The sequence below is a fragment of the Crassostrea angulata genome, chromosome 10 (genome assembly GCF_025612915.1).
Source record: "Crassostrea angulata isolate pt1a10 chromosome 10, ASM2561291v2, whole genome shotgun sequence".
Classification (NCBI taxonomy): domain Eukaryota; kingdom Metazoa; phylum Mollusca; class Bivalvia; order Ostreida; family Ostreidae; genus Magallana; species Magallana angulata.
In genome coordinates this window covers 7,711,624-7,733,950 of record NC_069120.1, presented here as the reverse complement: position 1 = coordinate 7,733,950, position 22,327 = coordinate 7,711,624, and the positions used below count along the sequence as shown (strand labels likewise).

Genomic DNA, 22,327 nt, shown 5'->3' with positions numbered 1-22,327 from the left:
TATTACCCTCAGCGTTAGCAACGCACTTGGCAACGGGTAACATTAAAAAATGTTACATGCGCGAAAATTATGCGCGTACGGTTCGCTGTAGAATTCACGTTATTCCTATATAAAAGCAGTAAAATTTTCTTAAAAATTTTTAAAAAAGACATTCAGTATAACAAAATAAATAGTGCCTGTTTGGGAGGATAACAGTTGAAATTGACACCCCTCGAAAACCATTGTCAACCTCCGCTTCGCGTCGGTTGACAATGGTTTTCTCGGGGTGTCAATTTCAACTGTTACCCTCCCAAACAGGCACTATTTATATATTGTTTCGGGTTCGGGCAACGTTTACAATACTACAATAACATTCGAGTTGCTTTAATTATGTTTATAATGCGGTTAATTTCATAAAATTTGAATCAATCCACCACTTTTAAAAATCAAAAATTTACAAACTGATCCTATGTATATATTTATGTAATGTCCGTAAGTGGATCATACAATATTAATCAGTCAGCATAGATAAATAACATCCGCAAATGGTTATACACTGTAACGATGTGTACGTAATGCCATACTTTGATCTCTATTTTGTCGTTATTAATTTCGAATATTAAAATGTCAAAGAGAAAAAATAACCTAGTTGTTTGATTCTCTAGCTGAAACGGATAAGATTTGAATCTAACACTCTTATGTTTGATAAAATATTTCCTGTATCGAATCCTCAATTTCCTTGTACAAAACAATTCCTTGTGTTATTTGAATTAAAAATTATTTCATCAATGCCTGTTTAATGCTGTGTTCGTTTCTATGATCTGGGTATTCTCAGATCTTCTTTATGCACAGTTTATGACAATCATAAATGAAAAGTTGTTTTACTATTAACTCGATTTTACAGCTTTCTATGGGACACTATACATAGAATAATAAATATAAATCAAACATCAACAATTACACATAAGCACTATTATCCGTGTTATAGAGAGCGACTCGAGATCACATGCACTCCATTTGAGAACGACTCTCCTGGTAGCTACACACATCAGCTACGTAACTTAAGGTATGCTATAAAGTAAGACAGTCGTCAGTGAGGTAATAATTAAGTTGGACTGTCGTCTGCTTAAAGTCTCTGATGGAGTTGTTGACATCGAAGTTGGCCGAGTATTTAGACTGTCTTGAGATGTTGATACTGGAGTTGGCTGGGTATTTAGACTGTCGTCTGCTTGAAGTCTTGAATGAAGGTGTTGATACTGGAGTTGGCTGAGTATTTAGACTGTCGTCTGCTTGAAGTCTTGAATGAAGATGTTGGTGTTGAGGTCGGTGGGGTCTACTTTAGCCGTGTTTATTTCCTCCTCCCCCGTGTCCCCCGCCGTCTCGTGGACCACTACTTCGTCAGATATAGTCACACGTTTTGGAGTCCGCGCGCCGCTTCCTGATGCCTCCCCATCGTCTTCTTCTTGAATATCGGCTGGAAGGTCCTGCATTTGTTGGTACTGGTTCTTCTTAGCAATGAGCAGAGAGAGGCGAGGTGGTTGGTGGGTGTGAACTTTCACGTTCGTTTTGCCATTTGTTGGATTATTCACCTCGGGTGTGTTATTGGGTTCTCTGGATGTATTAGCCGCTGGTTGTTCCAGAATATTGAAATTGGACGCCACACAAGGACTCACATATTTGTCCAGGCTTTTTACTGAGGACTGGCGGACCATTCCTGGGGTGGTATCACAGTCGGGAAGGTCCTCCTTGTCATCAGAATAAAAACAAGAACAGTGAAGACACTTGTAGCATATATGGTGTCTTAAACATCGATCACAAATAAAATCAAAACACGGCAAGCAGCAGAGACAGGAGGAGATCCGCCTACAGCAATGCTCACAACCGCTTGCGAGCCGCTCGCTCCTGGAACTATCCGTCTGAAAGTCGTGTTGGCCGTAGCCAAAGCACCGCGTATAGCACCACTCCCAGCAGTTCTCTAGGGCTGATCCTCGGCTCTCCTCCATGTTGGTACTGAAATAGCATGGATTAAGCTGGATTAATGACTTATCGACTCCCGATACAAGTCAACAAAAAGTGAAACTTGGAGTGAAATTACGTACCAAGAGACCAACTTTCATCTTCCGCCATGACAGGACGAGTACAGCTATATTAACTTTAGGCGAGAATTTCCGTTGTGTATCAGTACGATTTCCTTTATATTAGTAACAGGACGCAACGTCATCCGATGTGTATTGCCTTTCCAGACTGAAGCGACCACAGGCTTTCATGTAGTACCGTATAACTACTTACGAGATCAGTCTCTTTGGTGGGAAATACTTATATAAAAATTAGATAGTGAGGAAAACGTCAAGGATGCAAATGTCTCCTGTGGTACATGTATTTATACGTGACAGGTGGACGGAATCAATTTCTGCGTTATGATATTTTGTGTGTTTGCTGAGTTTGATTTGTATAATGAACGAGATGTTTGTGAATCACTTATACTCCCTCCCTTGGAGACCTCTGCGAAGAAAATAACCGGAAAATTGCAAATAATAAAAGCAAACTTTTTTAAGTCCAAGGGGCATAACTCTGCCGAAAATTGCTTGATCGTACCACAGGGACATCTGCTCTCTATGATAGATAGATAGATAGATATATATAGATAGATATATATAGATATATATAGATATATATAGATATATATATATATATATATATAACACGCTTATTTCTATATATGTCAAAGGGAGTAAAGGGGATAAGATGCCCTTGTGTAGTGTAGGTTAGCTATATATATGAATGTCCAGCTCCATCACACCGGATAACGGTGACGGATAACAGACGTTCAGCGGGTGGTGAGATACCGACTGGTTGTCATTGATGAAAGTTATTAACCGTTGTTAGATGTCCCATACTACTACTGATCGCCTACAGTATCTTTGTCAAAAACTAGAATTCATAATTGTCGTCTACAGTAAAACAACGTTAAAGCGAAACACCGTGTACAAACGATTTTGATTAATTAAAACCGTACGTCGGATTATCCGATTATATAGTTTGTAATCGTAAGGGAATGAAGCTGATTTTGCTGAAAGCGTGAATTCGTAATAACTGTGTTTTGTGTTCATTTCTGTAGACGGCGAAATAAGAGACATGACGCTGTTTTAAATGCAGCAAGACAGGAGAAAGTAATGCCACTCGTTGCCATCAAAAACAAATTGAAATGAAAATGGCAAATATTTAATATAGCCTTTAAGTTATATACAATTCATTTAAAAGACGAAAGTCAGCAGATGCCAACAACCAAAATATTTTATCTCAGACGATGCAATTGTACAAATTATGTTTTCTGGTGACAGCTACTTTTCAGTGACTTTTGAGAATTTTTAATGTTCAAATAGATAACAAAGAACCAACTAACAAATATACTGTTGCGTTCGAAATATGCTTAGCATAAAGTTTACCTAAAGTTCCTTACTTTTGAAAACTCCACTACAATGGCCGTTCTCGTTGCTTAAACTAAGAAAATGAAAGATGTCTAATGACTTCTAGTTTTAATTCATTTAAGAATGAAAGTACATGAAGCGAGCATTAAAAAGACAGGTATATTGTGTACAAACTGTGAACATAATACCACAGGAGTGGTCGCAAAGTTCAGGCAAGATTTATGGTCAGTCCAGCAAAAATGTCAAAAAGTTGATGCAGGTTAAGCAGATACTAGATTTGATGTAAACACAAGCGTTATGTAATTTCTTTTAGTTTTAAGAGGGACAATGATCATTCCCTCTCAGTGCAACAATGTCCTTTTGATTATGAACAACATAAAAAATAATAACCTACACGAAAGGAAAGTTTAACAATTAAAAAAAAAATGCACATTGAATCAATTCATTGTTCTTCACCAACAAAGTGTTTTTTTGAAACTTATTGACTGTGTGAAACAACAAACATTTGATTGATATATTTTCAATACTTATTTTGGCATTTGGAAGGACAAATATAAATATCCATTTATGCAACAATAGAAGTATCGATGTGTATCATCACTGCATACAGTTTTCAATATGTATTGATCAATCAACTTGACAATTCAGGTACCTATGTGTATCCTTCCAAACAATAATTCATATATGAACATGTTTACATCAATACATGGATCTTCCATACAATAATTCATACTAGTATCTGATTATGTATAAATTAACCCAACAACTCAAGTATCAATATGCATCAATACAGGTAATCATTAGTATCAAACCATACAAAAATACAAGTTTCAGTATGATTTAATTTATACAGTAACACAAGTAACTACATGTAAATGAATCATGCATTTCATACAAGAATTCAAGAATCACCCTTACAAGTATCAACATATGCATCATTCAATGTAAACAATCAAATATCACAGCTAATATCTCTAACTGTTATCATATAATTACATGTAAGTCATCAACTCATGTTTGATTGACAATTACAAACACCATTTCAATTTACACTAATACAAATGTACAAGAATCATTGATACTATGAAGAGCATTAAAAAGCAAGTTATACCGATACTCTATCTTGTTGAAGCATAATAACACAGAAGCTAATACAGAATGTAAAAAATTGTGTATGAAAACATTTGGCTTTTTCAGTGAACACTGATTGAAATATTTTAGTATACTACAACTTCGTAAAGCTTTTATCACCAGATGGATTTCTAAAGAGCAGTAATCAAAATCATCATCCTTAGCTAACAACTGCTAAAAGACTAGCAAAACTATAATGCTGGGAGACAACTTTTGAGTCTTTATCTGTCTATAAGATACTTGTCTGACCAGGTCACATTGGGGGAAAATTATATACCTTTATCAATTAATACAAAAAATAAACTCGGAAATGCAGTAAGCATGGAAGAGATATAAAATACATATTAAAAACATGAGGATTTCCATTGAACACATCTGTCCTAAACTTTTGTGTCATCGATTGGACCAGGATTTCTTGAGTGAGGGGTGAAGTTTTTGGCACTAAGAAGTTCCAGGGATTTCAGCACTTTGTCTGGAAAATGGTCAGATATCATCTCCGGACAAACCAGAATCTCAGTAAAATCTTTGGGGTCCTTCCACTCAGCGAAATATGCAGGATCTTCAAAGCAACCTCTAAAATAAACACAATGTAAAGAGTTGTCTTTAATTAGTCTGTCTCTGAATACTTTTTTTGTAAACTAGATTTGTTTTCCAGAAATTTCATATGTTGACTTTCTTAACCTACCTGTCAGATTATTGCTTATTTTACCTATTTGTGTATTGTATAATCTACCTGTCTGCGCATTGTATACTTTCTTTATTCCTGTCTAGTATGTATATTGTGAATACCTGTATGTGTATTCTACTTGTCTGTGTGTTTCTTATATTACCTATTTGTGTATAGGATCTTTCACCTGTCTGAGTGTGGTATATGTTCTAACAATCTGTACAATTTTGTATATACAGTAAAACATGGTTATAGCGAACGAGCTTACAATGAATTGACGCTTACAGCAAAGCAATTTTCCTTCCCCATTACTTAGTTACATGTTGTAAACTTGACGCATATAACAAATTACGCTTATAGCGAAAGAAATCTCCATTCCCTGGCACTTCGTTATGAGTCTGTTTTACTGTACCTGTCTGTGAATTGAATATACAGCCTGTGTACAGTGTATTGTATATTTTACCTATCTGTACATTGTATATACCTTTTTGGATCTTGTATATTCTACTTGTCTATCTTCTGTATATTTTACCTGTCTGTGTCCACTTCCTGTATGTGGAGGATCTGACCGGGGGGATACAGTGGGGTGTGTCTGTGTTCTGTACATTTTTACCTGTCTGTGTCCACTTCCTGTATGTGGAGGATCTGACCGGGGGGATACAGTGGGGTGTGAGTAATCTTGTATATTTTACCTGTCTGTGTCCACTTCCTGTATGTGGAGGATCTGACCAGGGGATACAGTGGGGTGTGAGTAATCTTGTATATTTTACCTGTCTGTGTCCACTTCCTGTATGTGGAGGATCTGACCGGGGGGATACAGTGGGGTGTGAGTAATCTTGTATATTTTACCTGTCTGTGTCCACTTCCTGTATGTGGAGGATCTGACCGGGGGGATACAGTGGGGTGTGAGTAATCTTGTATATTTTACCTGTCTGTGTCCACTTCCTGTATGTGGAGGATCTGACCGGGGGGATACAGTGGGGTGTGAGTAATCTTGTATATTTTACCTGTCTGTGTCCACTTCCTGTATGTGGAGGATCTGACCAGGGGATACAGTGGGGTGTGAGTAATCTTGTATATTTTACTTGGACACCGGGGGATACAGTGGGGTGTGAGTAATCTTGTATATTTTACTTGTCTGTGTCCACTTCCTGTATGTGAAGGAGCTGACCGAGGAGATACAGTGGGGTGTGAGTAATCTTGTATATTTTACCTGTCTGTGTCCACTTCCTGTATGTGGAGGATCTGACCGGGGGGGAATACAGTGGGGTGTGAGTAATCTTGTATATTTTACTTGTCTGTGTCCCACTTCCTGTATGTGGAGGATCTGACAGGGGGGATACAGTGGAGTGTGTCTGTGTTCTGTATATTTTACCTGTCTGTGTCAACTTCCTGTATGTGGAGGATCTGACTGGGGGGATACAGTGGGGTGTGAGTAATCTTGTATATTTTACCTGTCTGTGTCGTCTTCCTGTATGTGATGGATCTGACCGGGGGGATACAGTGGGGTGTGTCTGTGTTCTGTATATTTTTACATGTCTGTGTCCACTTCCTGTATGTGGAGGATCTGACCGGGGGAATACAGTGGGGTGTGAGTAATCTTGTATATTTTACTTGTCTGTGTCCACTTCCTGTATGTGAAGGATCTGACCGGGGGGGGATACAGTGGGGTGTGAGTAATCTTGTATATTTTACTTGTCTGTGTCCACTTCCTGTATGTGAAGGATCTGACCGGGGAGATACAGTGGGGTGTGTGTAATCTTGTATATTTTACCTGTCTGTGTCATCTTTCTGTATGTGATGGATCTGACTGGGGGGATACAGTGGGGTGTGAGTAATCTTGTATATTTTACCTGTCTGTGTCGTCTTCCTGTATGTGATGGATCTGACCGGGGGGATACAGTGGGGTGTGTCTGTGTTCTGTATATTTTTACATGTCTGTGTCCACTTCCTGTATGTGGAGGATCTGACCGGGGGATACAGTGGGGTGTGAGTAATCTGGTATATTTTACCTGTCTGTGTCCACTTCCTGTATGTGAAGGATCTGACCGGGGAGATACAGTGGGGTGTGAGTAATCTTGTATATTTTACTTGTCTGTGTCCACTTCCTGTATGTGAAGGATCTGACCGGGGGGATAAAGTGAAGTGTGTCTGTGTTTTGTATATTTTACCTGTCTGTGTCGTCTTCCTGTATGTGGAGGATCTGACTGGGGGGATACAGTGGGGTGTGTCTGTGTTCTGTATATTTTACCTGTCTGTGTCCACTTCCTGTATGTGGAGGATCTGACCGGGGGGATACAGTGGGGTGTGTCTGTGTTCTGTATATTTTTACCTGTCTGTGTCCACTTCCTGTATGTGGAGGATCTGACCGGGGGGATACAGTGGAGTGTGAGTAATCTAGTATATTTTACTTGTCTGTGTCCACTTCCTGTATGTGAAGGATCTGACTGGGGGGATACAGTGGGGTGTGAGTAATCTTGTATATTTTACTTGTCTGTGTCCACTTCCTGTATGTGAAGGATCTGACCGGGGGGATACAGTGGGGTGTGAATAATCTTGTATATTTTACCTGTCTGTGTCCACTTCCTGTATGTGGAGGATCTGACCGGGGGGATACAGTGGGGTGTGAGTAATCTTGTATATTTTACTTGTCTGTGTCCACTTCCTGTATGTGGAGGATCTGACCGGGGGGATAAAGTGAAGTGTGTCTGTGTTTTGTATATTTTACCTGTCTGTGTCGTCTTCCTGTATGTGGAGGATCTGACCGGGGGGATACAGTGGGGTGTGTCTGTGTTCTGTATATTTTACCTGTCTGTGTCCACTTCCTGTATGTGGAGGATCTGACCGGGGGGATACAGTGGAGTGTGTCTGTGTTCTGTACATTTTTACCTGTCTGTGTTCACTTCCTGTATGTGATGGATCTGACCAGGGGGGATACAGTGGAGTGTGTCTGTGTTCTGTATATTTTACCTGTCTGTGTCAACTTCCTGTATATGGAGGATCTGACTGGGGGGATACAGTGGAGTGTGTCTGTGTTCTGTATATTTTACCTGTCTGTGTCAACTTCCTGTATGAGATGGATCTGACTGGGGGGATACAGTGGGATGTGTCTATGTTCTGTACATTTTTACCTGTCTGTGTCCACTTCCTGTAAGTGGAGGATCTGACCGGGGGGATACAGTTTGATGTGTCTGTGTTCTGTATATTTTACCTGTCTGTGTCCACTTCCTGTATGTGGAGGATCTGACCAGGGGGATACAGTGGGATGTGTCTATGTTCTGTACATTTTTACCTGTCTGTGTCCACTTCCTGTATGTGATGGATCTGACTGGGGGGATACAGTGGGGTGTGAGTTATTTTGTATATTTTACCTGTCTGTGTCAACTTCCTGTATGTGGAGGATCTGACCGGGGGGATACAGTGGAGTGTGTCTGTGTTCTGTACATTTTTACCTGTCTGTGTCCACTTCCTGTATGTGGAGGATCTGACCGGGGGGATACAGTGGGGTGTGTCTGTGTTCTGTACATTTTTACCTGTCTGTGTCCACTTCCTGTATGTGGAGGATCTGACCGGGGGGATACAGTGGGGTGTGAGTTATTTTGTATATTTTACCTGTCTGTGTCAACTTCCCGTATGTGGAGGATCTGACCGGGGGGATACAGTGGAGTGTGTCTGTGTTCTGTACATTTACCTGTCTGTGTCAACTTCCTGTATGTGGAGGATCTGACCGGGGGGATACAGTGGGGTGTGTCTGTGTTCTGTACATTTTACCTGTCTGTGTCAACTTCCTGTATGTGGAGGATCTGACCGGGGGGATACAGTGGGGTGTGAGTTATCTTGTACTGCTCACGTGCATGGATAGTGTTCTGAATAGCATTCTGTAAATAAAAAACATCCAATCATATGAGTTCTATACCTCACCTGTATCAAAACAGTCTTACCTATTTGGGGCCACCTTTCTTTTTAATGCTTGCTTTGAATAAACATAAATGAAACATCACCCCAACCCTTATTTCAACTAGATTGATGATTTTAATCCAAAACTCCAACTGTGTTTAGTGTAAAGGACACACTATTAAAGTTCACTGCATGAATGTCCACTGCATTTCAGTGTAGATCAATTAATTATGAAAAAGAGGCACAAAAAAGCACACAAACATTGATCTAACTCTAGATATTTACCCACTCCAGTAGAGTAGAAGACAACTCTTTCCTAGGAGTGGACAATGTTGTAGAGTCAGTTATAGGACATTCCTACTATGACAATTTACTCTGTAGATTGCTCAATTGGTATACCAGAGGTTCAGGCTTCAAACCCAAGCAGAGGCAGTATTTGTCTCTGTTACATATGAATTATAATTCAGGATATATACGGTATGTATATCTTTTAGCATGTGCGAATTTCAAATGAGTTGAAAAGCTTATCATGGGCCTCTTTATTCATGTATTAAGATCAGGTAGCAGCTAGATGAAGAGATTTCAGTGCATCTTAAATTGAGTTAAATATAGATCATATAGAACAAATCAGATAATTTACACCCATATGATTATCGGGTATGTACGGTATATATATAAAATCATAAACCCTGAAAAACTCAAATGAAAAGGAGAAAAAAAAGGCTCAGTAATCTCTCCTTCCTACTTAAAAACAAATGAACATGTGGGCATAAACTACTGGTTAGTGAGAGATTGGTAATAGATAGGAGTATGTTATCCCCGTTCAGCTGGGAAAGGTTATACCATCAGTACTATCAGATTTCTAAAGCATAATATGTATCAGGATTAAAAACTGGCTATAAATTGAAAATAAACTTCTATAGTCAAAATGTGGTTATTTTCCACCAATTTAAGGCTAGTGTATTATTGGTCACACATCACAATGGTACCTGAAGCTTCCTACCATACACAGAAGTTTGGTATTGCAGAATTGAGATATTTCTCTGAAAAGAGGAAACCTAACTACTGTTTACATGCAAGAAAATTTTGCCCCATCTTTAATTAAGCTTTATAGACAGTCTGTAACAAGTCCAATTCAAATATACCAATTCAAAAAGGTAAATAATATCTCTTTAAAATCAGCTTTACAGGAAGGCCGATCTTAAACATACAACTCTGTTAAGGTGAATTTAATTCTAGGTGAAATCTTTTAAAAGCATGATTTGTCAAAATTAACATGGTGTAAAAGTAACCGTATTTTATATTTACATGTAGGGATATTGTTCTCTCTGATCTTTCCAATTTTTTTTTAAATTATATGTTATCCAGTCAAAGCCTGTATACCTGTAAAGTTTGCTGTGAGTGGTTGCTTTCCTCATTATCCACCAGGATGCTTTTGTCATTCTCTGTTATCAAGTTTTCATCCTTACAGCTGCAGAAGAGCTGCCATATCCCTCTCATTAGAATCCTGTACTGTAAACACCATGCAATAAAATCAGAATTACTGTACTGTAAATAGCATGTAATAGCAAGAGAATTACTGTACTGTAAACACCATGCAATAGCATCAGAATTACTGTACTGTAAACACCATGTAATAGCAAGAGAATTACTGTACTGTAAACACCATGCAATAAGATCAGAATTACTGTACTGTAAACACCATGAAATAGCATCAAAATTACTGTTAACACCATGAAATAGCATAAGAATAACTGTACTGTAAACGCCATGTAATAGCATAAGAATTACTGTACTGTAAACACCATGTAATAGCATCAGAATTACTGTACCGTAAAATCCATGTAATAGCATCAGAATTACTGTACTGTAAACACCATGTAATAGCATCAGAATTACTGTACCGTAAAATCCATGTAATAGCATCAGAATTACTGTACTGTAAACACCATGTAATAGCATCAGAATTACTGTACTGTAGACACCATGTAATAGCATCAGAGTTACTGTACCGTAAAATCCACGTAATAGAAAGAGAATTATACTGTTATGTAAACACCATGCAATAGCAAGAGAATTACTGTACTGTACACACCATGCAATTGCAGCAGAATTACTCTTCTGTAAACACATGTAAAAGCATCAGAATACTGTACTGTAAACTCAAAGTAACAGCATCAGAACCTGTACTGTAGACACAAAGTAATTGCATTAGAATACTGTTTTTTTTTTAACAAACAAGAGGCCCATAAGCCTTGATGGCCACCTGAGTACCATAGCCCTTACATTGACCTGTCAGAATCTCGTCATCTCAGATTATTTATACCCTAACAAAAATTGTATGAAAAAAGAGTCCCCCAGGCTTTTAATGGTTAAACTTTTAAAATATTCACAAATTCATTTATAATGCACACATCATGCTTACAATTTATTTCTACAAGCTAACATACAATGCATAGGAAATCAAAGTAGTTTTCCTAAAAAAAGAACAAATATTTAATTCAATATTGCCAGGTGACAATTTTTATTCTAGTTTTCAAGATGAAGTTTAAATTGTTAATTGATGACAAAACAGCAATTACCCTAAGAAAAATACATGTTCCTGCTTCTGTACTCCCATACATTATTGAGAAAACTATAAATGCACGTTTATGATGTCCATGAAGCCCTAAACCCAAATTTTGAAAATTAAGGCCCCTGGGTCAGGAGCTCATAAGTGTTCAACATACAGACCTATGTCTAACTGTAAAACAAATACCGGTATTGTAGATTCCTGATGAAACAAGAGGAATTAATATCCACATGAAATCAAGAGAAGCAACTCTCGCAAATTTTAAAAGCTTGCTTTCATCTTTCAAACAGCTTTGAACTTATAACAAAAAATGATGCTCACGATTTTATATTCTTGTGATTTTATACAAAACAGTGGAATCGCATAATTAAGTATTTGAGTAAAATAAAAAATTTACAGTATACCCTACATCTGACTATGCAATTCAATTTCAACATCTACTACCGGTATTAGCATTTTTTAACAACAAAAAATTTACTAAACAAGTTTTGTGACTAACAATTAATTAATGTGATCTAATTGTAACAATTCTAATCCATCTACATACTGCTAAACCCCACTACTGTAATAATAATAGTGATATAGAAATACATGTAATTGATTTATAAATATTCTTTTCCCATATACATTTGTATTTTCAAGAAGAGATATGATTTACATATAAGACAACTACTAAGCACTTCACTCTAAATTTAGAAACAGACATACTACTATTAAATTGCAAATCTTTTGACATATAGAGTAAATTCTCTCTATATGGCCATCAAAAATTAATTATATGTTTAACGTCATTTCAAAATACCAAACATAAGAGGGAGGGCAATAACATTGAAACATACAGAATTTTCAAACTAGTGATTTTTATTCAATACATGTAACATTAATACAAATACAGTTAGTATTCAAACTACATACATGTATATAGAATATCACTTTTATAGTGATCTTTCCTGATAATCCTATTGAGTATCTGATTTATAGCCCACAATGTACTCTAAACATGAAGAATTTCTACAGATTGAAGTATTTTTGTATAATAAAACTTGGAAAAATCAAATTATTATAGGGATTTGTTTGTTTTCTCCAAAACCCAATTTCTCCTAAACCTACGCATGCGGACAACGTTAAACGTAAAATTAACTTTGAACAGCCTATAGCATACCCATTAACTCCTCAATACTCTAAAATGTTCAGTACAAATGTTATACAATGATGTTAGAGAAGTATTATAATCCTGCAATCATACTAATGTATTCTAACATTCATGTTATATGTAAATGTGTTTCTATTCTTTCATGAAGAAGTGAACCAGACATATTACCATCATTTGGAGTGAATACTGTTAAGATATAACATTTATAAATGAATTTTCCTACCTTGGGAGTTTTGGAATTGGCTATGCATTGTAATGTTTTTGCTTTTAAGTCCTCCATTGATACCAGACCAAGCCTGGGGATGAAGTCTTTCCCTAGTATCACTGAACACACAAAGTCTCTACAGAACACGCTGGCATTGTAACTGAAAAAATAGGATACAGACTGTCCGAATCATCGCATATTATTGATACCTTAATACATAAAGGATTATACCAAGCTATAATTCTATTTGCTTATCTGGTAACTCTAAAACGCTGGATCGAATAACGTTTTATTGTAATCAAAGAAACTTGAGGCAAAATCAGAAGTTCAATGTCCGAAATCAACTTAATTCACACTAATTTTAATTTCTTATCGCAATTTAATGTTAATATCCATGTTGAAAAACAAAGAATAATATTGACTTTTCTACAACTGTCTCAGTAAAAAGTGTAAATGATAGCTAAGGCCACTTCCATATAATTTCTTTTTAGTCAGACCCCACTTGCTCCTACTTAAATAAAACTAAACAAATAATATTATTAATTTCCCGCATCCAGGAAATTCAGCACTGTTTTTTGTGTTATTTCTGCTCTATTTTTCACATTTTAAACAGTTTTGATTTATAAATCAGAAACAAGTACCCGCTAGAAGAAATATAACCTACCGCTAATATTTATTTATGTACCGCCTAAAACTTTTGGCTGCAAAAAATAATAACTTCATTATTTAATTGCTTGGCCACTTGTACCCTTTTTCACTGAATGTCCAACGAACAAGAAATTATATTGGTGTGGCCTAAAGATAAACCTCATTTTTGGGAGTTGATTTTAATCAACTCTGCTATGCAGTTACTCTGGCAAACCGAAAGTGAAACAGTGTTTGGACCTAAGCACAAATCATCACCGCTGACAAGATTTAGTTCTTGAAAATAATCGATAATTTCGATGTAATGTATCTTGAAGCATTGGATTTTAAGAAACTTATTCATGAATACCTTGAAAATAGTCAGATGTTAATTAAATAGTACGAACAATTTAGATATTTTTTGCAGTCGTATGTAATCATAAGCCAGAGTTCAATAAAGTCACGTTCAACCAATGGCTGTCTCCGTAAATCTCCGACAAACAGAGAGTCATTCTATATTTAGAGGTCGCGTCATCAAGCTATCACGTGACCTGGTGTACACATTCTCTTGTTTGTTGGAGATTAACAGAGACAGCCGAGCATCTGGTTGAATGAGACTAGAGTTCATTATTGCTTGGATCCATACAATTTTTTGAACATTTCGATTGCTTATCGTAGTTTGATGGAATCAATTCTATCTTTAATCATTACACAACACGATTCATATGGGTTTTTCTCAAAATTCTTGTCGGAAAAGTCCGAGAATTCATATTATAAAAATGTGCGTAATTCAAAGACAGATTATAAACTACTTTCCAAGCAAAGTAACATATCGTTGATTTTAAAATGAATAATAATCGATAAAATCAACTCCCGTCAGTACTTCAGTATTTTGATTACTACTGTAATGTAAATGTATAAAAAAAATGTCAATTTAAATCTTGCCTCATGAGACCACCAGGTGGGGAGTAGGCGAAGCATCGGACGTCAGGATACTCTGACTTCAGTAGCAAGGCCAGTAAAGCTGCTGCCCCGGCACCTAAACTATGCCCACATATCACAAGCCCAGCCCCCTGTCAAAATGATAACACAAAAAGTCAGGCTTAGGCCTAACAAAAAAATATGTTTGTTTACGGTTTCCCGACCGACCCTATATTTAATCGCCGACCCTAATTGTTTTTATCCATCGTTAGAAATCCGGAAGTCACACGTGGGTACGTTTAACTTTTATATTCATCTTAATCGGTCAAGCGTTTGAAATCGAAATCGAAAGTGAAAAAAAACATGGTGACAATATCTACGTCCACATGTTCTCTGCAGTTTGAAGAATGCGCACACATAAAGCAAATGCAATTAATATCGGCATTGCCGAATAACGTGACATTTATCCAGGTGTTCGATCGATAACATGGGGGAAATGAAAAGGTTCCCGATTTTGAAGTACGAGGCAAACAACATGGAGGCAGGATAGTTTTGACCACAGGAGTCGGCGATTTTATCAATTTCTTGAAAATAAAAGAGAAACTGGCAAAATCCTACCAGTGAGCTTCGTGAGCGTAGCAAGCGAAGCGACAGGATGGCAACGAGTTTTCTAGATTTTCTTTATTTCGATATCCAACCGAAATAATACAACAGACATCCGTGGTGTTATCTTATCAATTTCTTGAATTTATTTCCCTAAAATTATCCTCAAAAATCATTTTAAATCCATTTTTGAACATCTCTATCATGGCCATGTTTGATGCTTGTGATGTGCAATATCATGTTTTTTTTTTTAAAAATAATGGGTGTCTGTTTTGTATAAAAGCTTAGCATATCGAGCCATTTTCAAGGAACATTCTGCATAAAAATATATAGTCTGTTGCTCTATTGATACTATTACTAGGTCAGGCGCAAATCGAAAATTAATCCCCAGGGGAGATCTCTACTAAGCATGTTAATTGTTGCAACAGCAGACATAAACTAGTTTTTTGTATTGTCTTATTTATTTCTAAAACACATTTTATCCACCAATTAATGAAGATAAAGTTTAAAATCAATAAACCTCTAGATTTTATATTTGATTACAAGTACCTAGATTCTATAAAATAGACTATAAATACGAGGCACGATTTTTACTACGAAACTGAAAGGGTCAAATAAAACCACGTGGTCTAAAATTTAAATGACAGTAACATTCACAGGGGTGCATGTAGCAAACAAAAGTATAAGCATGACACAATGGCAAATCAGTTTGCGAGGGTTGTTCGGAAATTATTGAGACATTTACTCTTATTCTTTTAGGAAAAGAGATAAACCTTTGAAATTTCACCAAAATGTAAACCAGAATAAAGTTTATCAATGTATAAAGTTTCTTTTCCATGGCATGAATAGATCAATTTTGGTAAGTGGATCAATGTACCTGCGTCCGGTGACCCAACACAACCGCAAACTTTTCGCAACGTCATTTTAACGCTTCTCATTGCTCCTGTGTTTAAACACCTTACAAACGACCGGAAATGAGAATTATTTTTTATTTCTCATCTTTTGTTTTGATTTCAAGATGTCATCATTTACATTTTCTCTCATTCTTGATTTTTATTTTGAGTTCTGTTTACCCTAAAATCAAATTACTGTGAATGTCTCCTGCAGTCATTTTGTTTTTATTTTAGAACTGTTGACAACAGTTAGTGTGTAAACAGTACTGGATATTTAGTCTATTTGTCTTAATTCTAGTCAAACAATCAGTGAAAAAAAAATGATGAACTGAAGCTCTGTATCCCTGGTTATCGTATAGTTTTGGTTTAAGGAATTGCGTGGCCTTAAAGGTCTTCTTCTGAGATTTCCACAAGTTTGATGTATATTCCATGTGCCGTCTTGAAGTCAAAATTCAATGTAATGTCGTTGTCATATTTTCTATTGCTTGGTAAATATGTTTGTAACAGTCCACATTTCACCTCGAAAATTAGTTAAACGTAATCAAAAGTTAGTCGCAAAATATAGCAAAACATATTTAACATGAACATATTTAATTTGATTTCTTTTATCATTAACTGTAATTCTACGGACACTTTGAAATGGGATGTTCAAGTTTTTTAGTCTCCGAGATTATGCCTGCGCCAGGTACCCCGTTTTTCTACCGTCGTAAGCAAAATATTTAATTAACTTTCAATATTACTTATTATTACTGTTTAATTATTTGTTTGGGATTCCTCAATGTTTATGCCAATTTTCGTAAAAATTTGTCACTTAGAAAGGGATATATTCAAGTTGTCTCAAAAATTTCATGTATGTGACGTTTCTGAAGTTGTGTAAAAAAAAAATAATAATAAAATAAAAAAATAATCCTACCTACCGACCCTATTTTTTTTCAGCATGTAACAGTAAACAAACATATTTTTTTGTTTGGCCTTAACTAAATGAGTACAGTTTGGATGCTTGCTTTCCTGTACATATAACACAGTTACACTTGAAAATTCAAACTACAGTAACTCTCTTTCAAGCTACGTATACAAATGTGTTCTAGCTCTACAGTCCCAACTTTAAACACTCAGTTTTTTAAGGTTTCTATTGCTGAGCTAGAATAGTGACTCCCTGATTTACCTGTGCCTGTTGAAATGCAGCCTCTAGGATCCCTCTACCCAGGAGTTGGTCCTTGATATATTTAGCTGCCTGTAGAATGCCCCTGTGTCCTACAGCGTTCTCCACCATCTCTAGCGCTTCACTCTCTGCAGACATGTCCGTCACTGCATCCTGCCATCAGACCACAACCATATCAATAGTAAATTCAGAATTAGAAAAGGTAAATGACTAGCATTCTAGGATGAATATTATACATGTATTACATGGCTTCGAGGGCAACTTTTTAATGCCCATTCCAAATGTATTAATGAACTTAATAATAAAAGTCCAGCGTTTACCTTCAGTGAGAGGGTCCCCCTGACTGATACCACTACTGTCTGCTGGCCTCTGTCTATGGCCACATAGAAGGGGATCTGGTAAATCTACAGAGCACAAGACAATGTTAATTTATCAATGATATCTTCAAGAGTTACACATTCCTCCAATATGTTAAACATTTTTTAGAGCAATGATCAACTGACATACTTCAAATCATTTAAAAAATCCCTTCAAAATGGAAAATTTAAGTGGCATTTACAATAGCAGAGAAGACACGTTTAGTTGTAATTTTCAGTTGCAATAATGTCCAGAAATGGCCATTGGCAACACTGAGTTTATATTCACCTTATTGTGGAAGCTGACATACACCAGGTCTGTATCAGAGATTCTTGTCTGTCGTCTAATGGCTGCTGTGTGACACTGGCAACAGTTGTCATCTATCACCTCCCCTCCAGTGAAACACGCCTGACACCTGTCACAAAAAATGTTTAATATCACAGTAACAATATGGTTTCATCAATTGATTAATCAATAGATGTTAAACAAATATTTCTGTTCTTCCACATTTCTATTTTCAGCTACTGGAGCATCTTGCCTTCACAGAAATAGGACTTTGATATGACTACCTGTTTTCCCCTCTACACAAATAGGTAAAAATCATTCTTACCTACACGCCCCACAAAGTCGACAGAGCCCTGTTGCTAGGTGACTGAACATAAACATTGGCCATCCATAGCTGCCCACCGCATAGTTCATGTAGTGATGCATGTTTTTGGAGGTCATCCAATTGGCGGGTCCCAAGGGAACATCACTGGGGCTGCTGACGGGCTGCTTCACACTGAATAAAACGTACATGTGTATTGGACCAAACATGAATTATGCATTATTTTGAGTGCATTATACATTATACATGAAGGACAACCAACCATGGTTTTATTACCCTGATATTTTTTCTTGTTTTATTCAAGAAATGTGACAGTTAATCTTATATACCATTACAAGTTCAAACCAACAGTATTATATATACAGAGTAATAATGGAACAATCAATTTGAACTTATTAGTTATGCAAAGAGCTACACATAATTATTATTGACACTGTATCGATATACATTTTCCTACATCATACAGATACCATTTATATTTCTGATATGAAGTACATGTATATGAATTGATAAGTAATGTAAATGAAAATATACTGAACTCTTTTTGTTCATGCAATAATCCCATTAAATTATGACTGATGAATGAATAAACAATCAAAACAGGAAGAAGTTTAAAGCTGTGTGTCTACTTGTCATTACATTCACATCACCTCTGAAAGCTTTTTAAAAAACAAGGACAATCTTGTTGAGAGTCCTTGTTGAAAGCTCCGTACAGATTTACTTTCTACATAGACCTGTACCTCATTGAGAGCTCTAGCATGACCCCCCTATGATCTTTATAATTTAGGGCATTACCTAATTGACAGCTCTATAGAAACTGAGGTACAATGAATTAACTACCCGTTATATTACAGTGGCCCTTTTCACAAAAAATCATACGACTAAAGACAATATTTTCCATTTCTTCAAAAAGTATCTACGCTGTAAAATATCACAAAAACTCTTATTTACTTTTACTTTTGACAATATTGTAAATATAAATATTTTAGAAATAAATGAATATCTCTATTAAAGGAAAACTTACAGGTTTGTGCAATTTTTATCTTAGTCGTAAGATTTTTTGTGAAAAGGGTCACAGCTCTGTAAATACTGAGGCATTAAGCATCCCTGTTCAGACTGAGGCACTGTGTTTTTGACAGCTCTACAGTGACTGAGGTTAAACCTTTTTGACTGCCACCATGTTGCTAATTCTCTGCAAATATATGGGCGTAAAAAAAAATGTTCACAACTCTCTACAGACTGAGAGGTCAAACCTTGTTTTTGCCTCTGTTTACATGGAGATTAATGAGTTTTGTTTACAGCTATCTTTAAACTGAGGTTTACTTTAGTTTATAGCTCTGTTCAAACTGGGGTTTAATTTTGTTTACAACTCTGTTCAGCTTTTTACAGCCAATTTAAGACTGATGATTACTTTGCATATGCTAGAAGCTCAGTTCAAACTGAGATTTTACCTTGTTTATTGCTCTGTTCAAACTGAGGTTTAATTTTGTTTACAGCTCCATATAAAATGAGGTCTAGCTCTGTTCAGACTGAGGTTATACTTTGTTTCCAGCTCTGTTCAAACTGAAATCTGACTTTGTTTACAGCTTAATTTTGACTGGTGTTTTATCTTGTTTACAGCTTTTTAAAGACTAAAACATTACTTTTTTCAGCTCTGGACTGATTGAGGCATTACCTTGTAGATAGTTCTGTAAACGTGTTGTAGGAACGGCCACAGCCAGCACTGATTTTGTCTTGGTCCTTCTGTACCAGTATGAGACCAGCAGCAATGTCTGTGGGAACCAAGTCTAGGTCCTAATAAAACAGAAACAAAACATTAGATCATTTATTTTTGTTTTGGAATATCATTCAAGTTTTTTTTACATTCATGGTCATATATTTATATTGATAAAAGATCACAAAAAAATTCATGCTGAACACGTGCCATAAAAAAAACCTTATAAATAATAACAAAACATGATTTATGCAAAAAGAAAAACATTATATATAATTACAAATTAACTTTATGTTTGCAATATTTGTAACATAAGAGCAAACTGTGTACTATACAATACAACCTTTGTTAACATGGTTTAGAGCAAGGAATCTCTTTATATAGGGAAATTATTCAAGGTATTTTCCTTTTGTAGCATTTATTATTCACATTTTTATAAGGAAGCTGCAGTAATTGTGATATACATGTTAAAAAAATATATCTATGGAATATAAGAATCATTTTACACACCTGGAAGAAATCTGCTAATAGATTACTGATTTCATCAAAAGCATCCTTGCTCTGTTCATCCCCCAGTATACAGCAACATAAAAGTCTGCACCTAAAAACAGAGTTCTTTATTGTATAAGTTTATATTATTAGCTTTTTTGCTTGAAGTACGTGTTACTTTGAATTTCAAAAACATGCATCCATAAATATAATATTAGAAATAAAATCAAAATGTACTACATAATTATAATATGTGCACTAAACTTGTTAGTACAGAGACATTTTAACAAGAGCTTGGACTTTGGGCAGTGCATGTCAAATTCCAGTTTTAAGAAGGTTGGAGTCTTATCATTGTTAACTGGCCAGTAATTGACTACAAATAGGAATACATTGAAGACAACAACACTTTCCCAGCTATCTCCAGGGCTGTTTATAATTCAATTTCACACAATTCATATGAAATTCTAGACCTTCAGATTTTGACAGTCTATGAACTTGAAGCAAATTAGAAAGAATGTACCATTACTCAAAATTTGACAGCTTGTTTTGATGAGCAAACTAGATAGTTACCACCCACCGAAAGTCCAAGCTCATGTTAAAATAGATAATTCAAAAATAAATATCAAGATTTTGAGCCATTCTGCAGATTGACAATGTTTGATAGTAAACTCTCATAACCACACCTTTTTTCCCATGCCTGTTTGGCAGCAGTCATAGCACCTTCTAAGATCTGAGATTTTTCATCACTCTGTAAATCGCTGCAAGAACTGTCATGTTTTTTATGGACTTTCCCTAATGGATCAAACACAATGGCTATTCCTATCATAACAATAACTCCCAGAACCCATCCAGTGATAACTGCTCCTTGCACTGTCCGTACCACAAATTCCTGACAGTTACTGGATTGCAGGAATGACCAGTATGTCCCAAGAATATTCCATACAATCTCTGGTAAAGTGATAATAATTTTTAAGTACAGTAGCTTGGAGAGTTTTTTCCGAGGGGAGGTGATCATTATTGTGCCCTGCATACTGACATACACTATGCTGGCACATAGTAACGCTGTCACACTCAACAGGACCAGAACACCGATGTAGTAGGCCTTCAGCAGACGTCCATCTTTACACTCAAAGATAGCATCACTATGTACACTGTACACGATGGATATGGCAGTTATCCTGTAACAAAAATGATTGACAATTGTTATTAATATAGATATGTACTTTTTCTTAATTCAATGTATCAAAATACAGCAGGTCATATTCACTGATATATCTCTTGATATCTTTAAATACATAATTTATCAAAAAATATATTTTATTACATTTGGATAACTTTCTCAATAAATAATTCTATCAAAAAATATAATGCACTTGCAAATATAATATCATATAAGACATTCCATATATGTCTAGTATGTTGTTTATTATAAATCTAACTTTAACTTCTGCAAGTTATTAGTTTATTGCCACCTGAATTTGAAGTACGTATTACTTTGAATATGCCAGCAAAGTGAAACTAGATATTTTGGAATAAACTTTCTTAGTTTGTACTTTTGTGTTAATTTTATGTATATTCTGTCATAAACAAAATAAAATTCCCTTTAAGTTACTAATCTCAGCTTCTGGGATTTTAACAATCAAGAATGCATGTCTCCTTCATTAAATTGTCTTTTATTTATATGTTTCTAGGGATTGAGACTGACCCGGTGACGCACCTATACATGTGTACGCACCTACACGAACACAAGAAATGGTTGTTTTAAAAAGTTTACCAAACTAAGCGCAAAAATAACTCCAGCAAGGCAGGAAAAACGAAATCGTCCGATCCTATGCCCCATCTCCTCCTAAAGGCTATCAGGCCCGGCATCGTTTAATTCCACATTAGAATGCCTTTACGTATTACACTCGACACTTTCGTCGTTC

General features: G+C 36.1%; 2 protein-coding genes across 4 annotated transcripts; both read right to left on the bottom strand.

Annotated features, from left to right (window-relative positions):
* Positions 1–358: 358 nt before the first annotated feature.
* LOC128166133 (uncharacterized) lies at positions 359–2,235 on the bottom strand. Of its 2 annotated transcripts, XR_008241121.1 has the most exons (3): positions 2,079–2,235; positions 1,203–1,989; positions 359–1,160 (listed from the first exon to the last, which is right to left on the bottom strand). XR_008241121.1 is itself a non-coding variant. In XM_052831089.1 (2 exons), the coding sequence occupies exon 2, from the start codon at positions 1,980–1,982 to the stop codon at positions 1,254–1,256; it is 729 nt and encodes a 242-aa protein (XP_052687049.1). In that variant the 5' UTR covers positions 1,983–1,989; positions 2,079–2,235; the 3' UTR covers positions 359–1,253. The 2 variants fall into 2 exon arrangements, 1 of the variants encoding a protein (XP_052687049.1); XM_052831089.1 differs by having other exon boundaries at positions 359–1,989.
* Positions 2,236–3,498: 1,263 nt separating this feature from the next.
* On the bottom strand, positions 3,499–22,315 carry LOC128165767 (diacylglycerol lipase-beta-like). 2 transcript variants are annotated; one of them, XM_052830591.1, is made up of 14 exons: positions 22,177–22,315; positions 21,086–21,580; positions 20,424–20,514; positions 19,875–19,993; positions 18,203–18,373; positions 17,881–18,007; positions 17,556–17,639; positions 17,239–17,388; positions 14,602–14,729; positions 13,051–13,192; positions 10,486–10,614; positions 10,092–10,145; positions 8,977–9,083; positions 3,499–5,111 (listed from the first exon to the last, which is right to left on the bottom strand). In XM_052830591.1, exons 1-14 carry the CDS (start codon positions 22,269–22,271, stop codon positions 4,919–4,921), a joined length of 2,085 nt encoding a protein of 694 aa, XP_052686551.1. In that variant the 5' UTR covers positions 22,272–22,315; the 3' UTR covers positions 3,499–4,918. The 2 variants fall into 2 exon arrangements, with proteins under 2 accessions (XP_052686551.1, XP_052686552.1); XM_052830592.1 differs by lacking the exon at positions 10,092–10,145.
* Between the last annotated feature and the right edge of the window lie 12 nt (positions 22,316–22,327).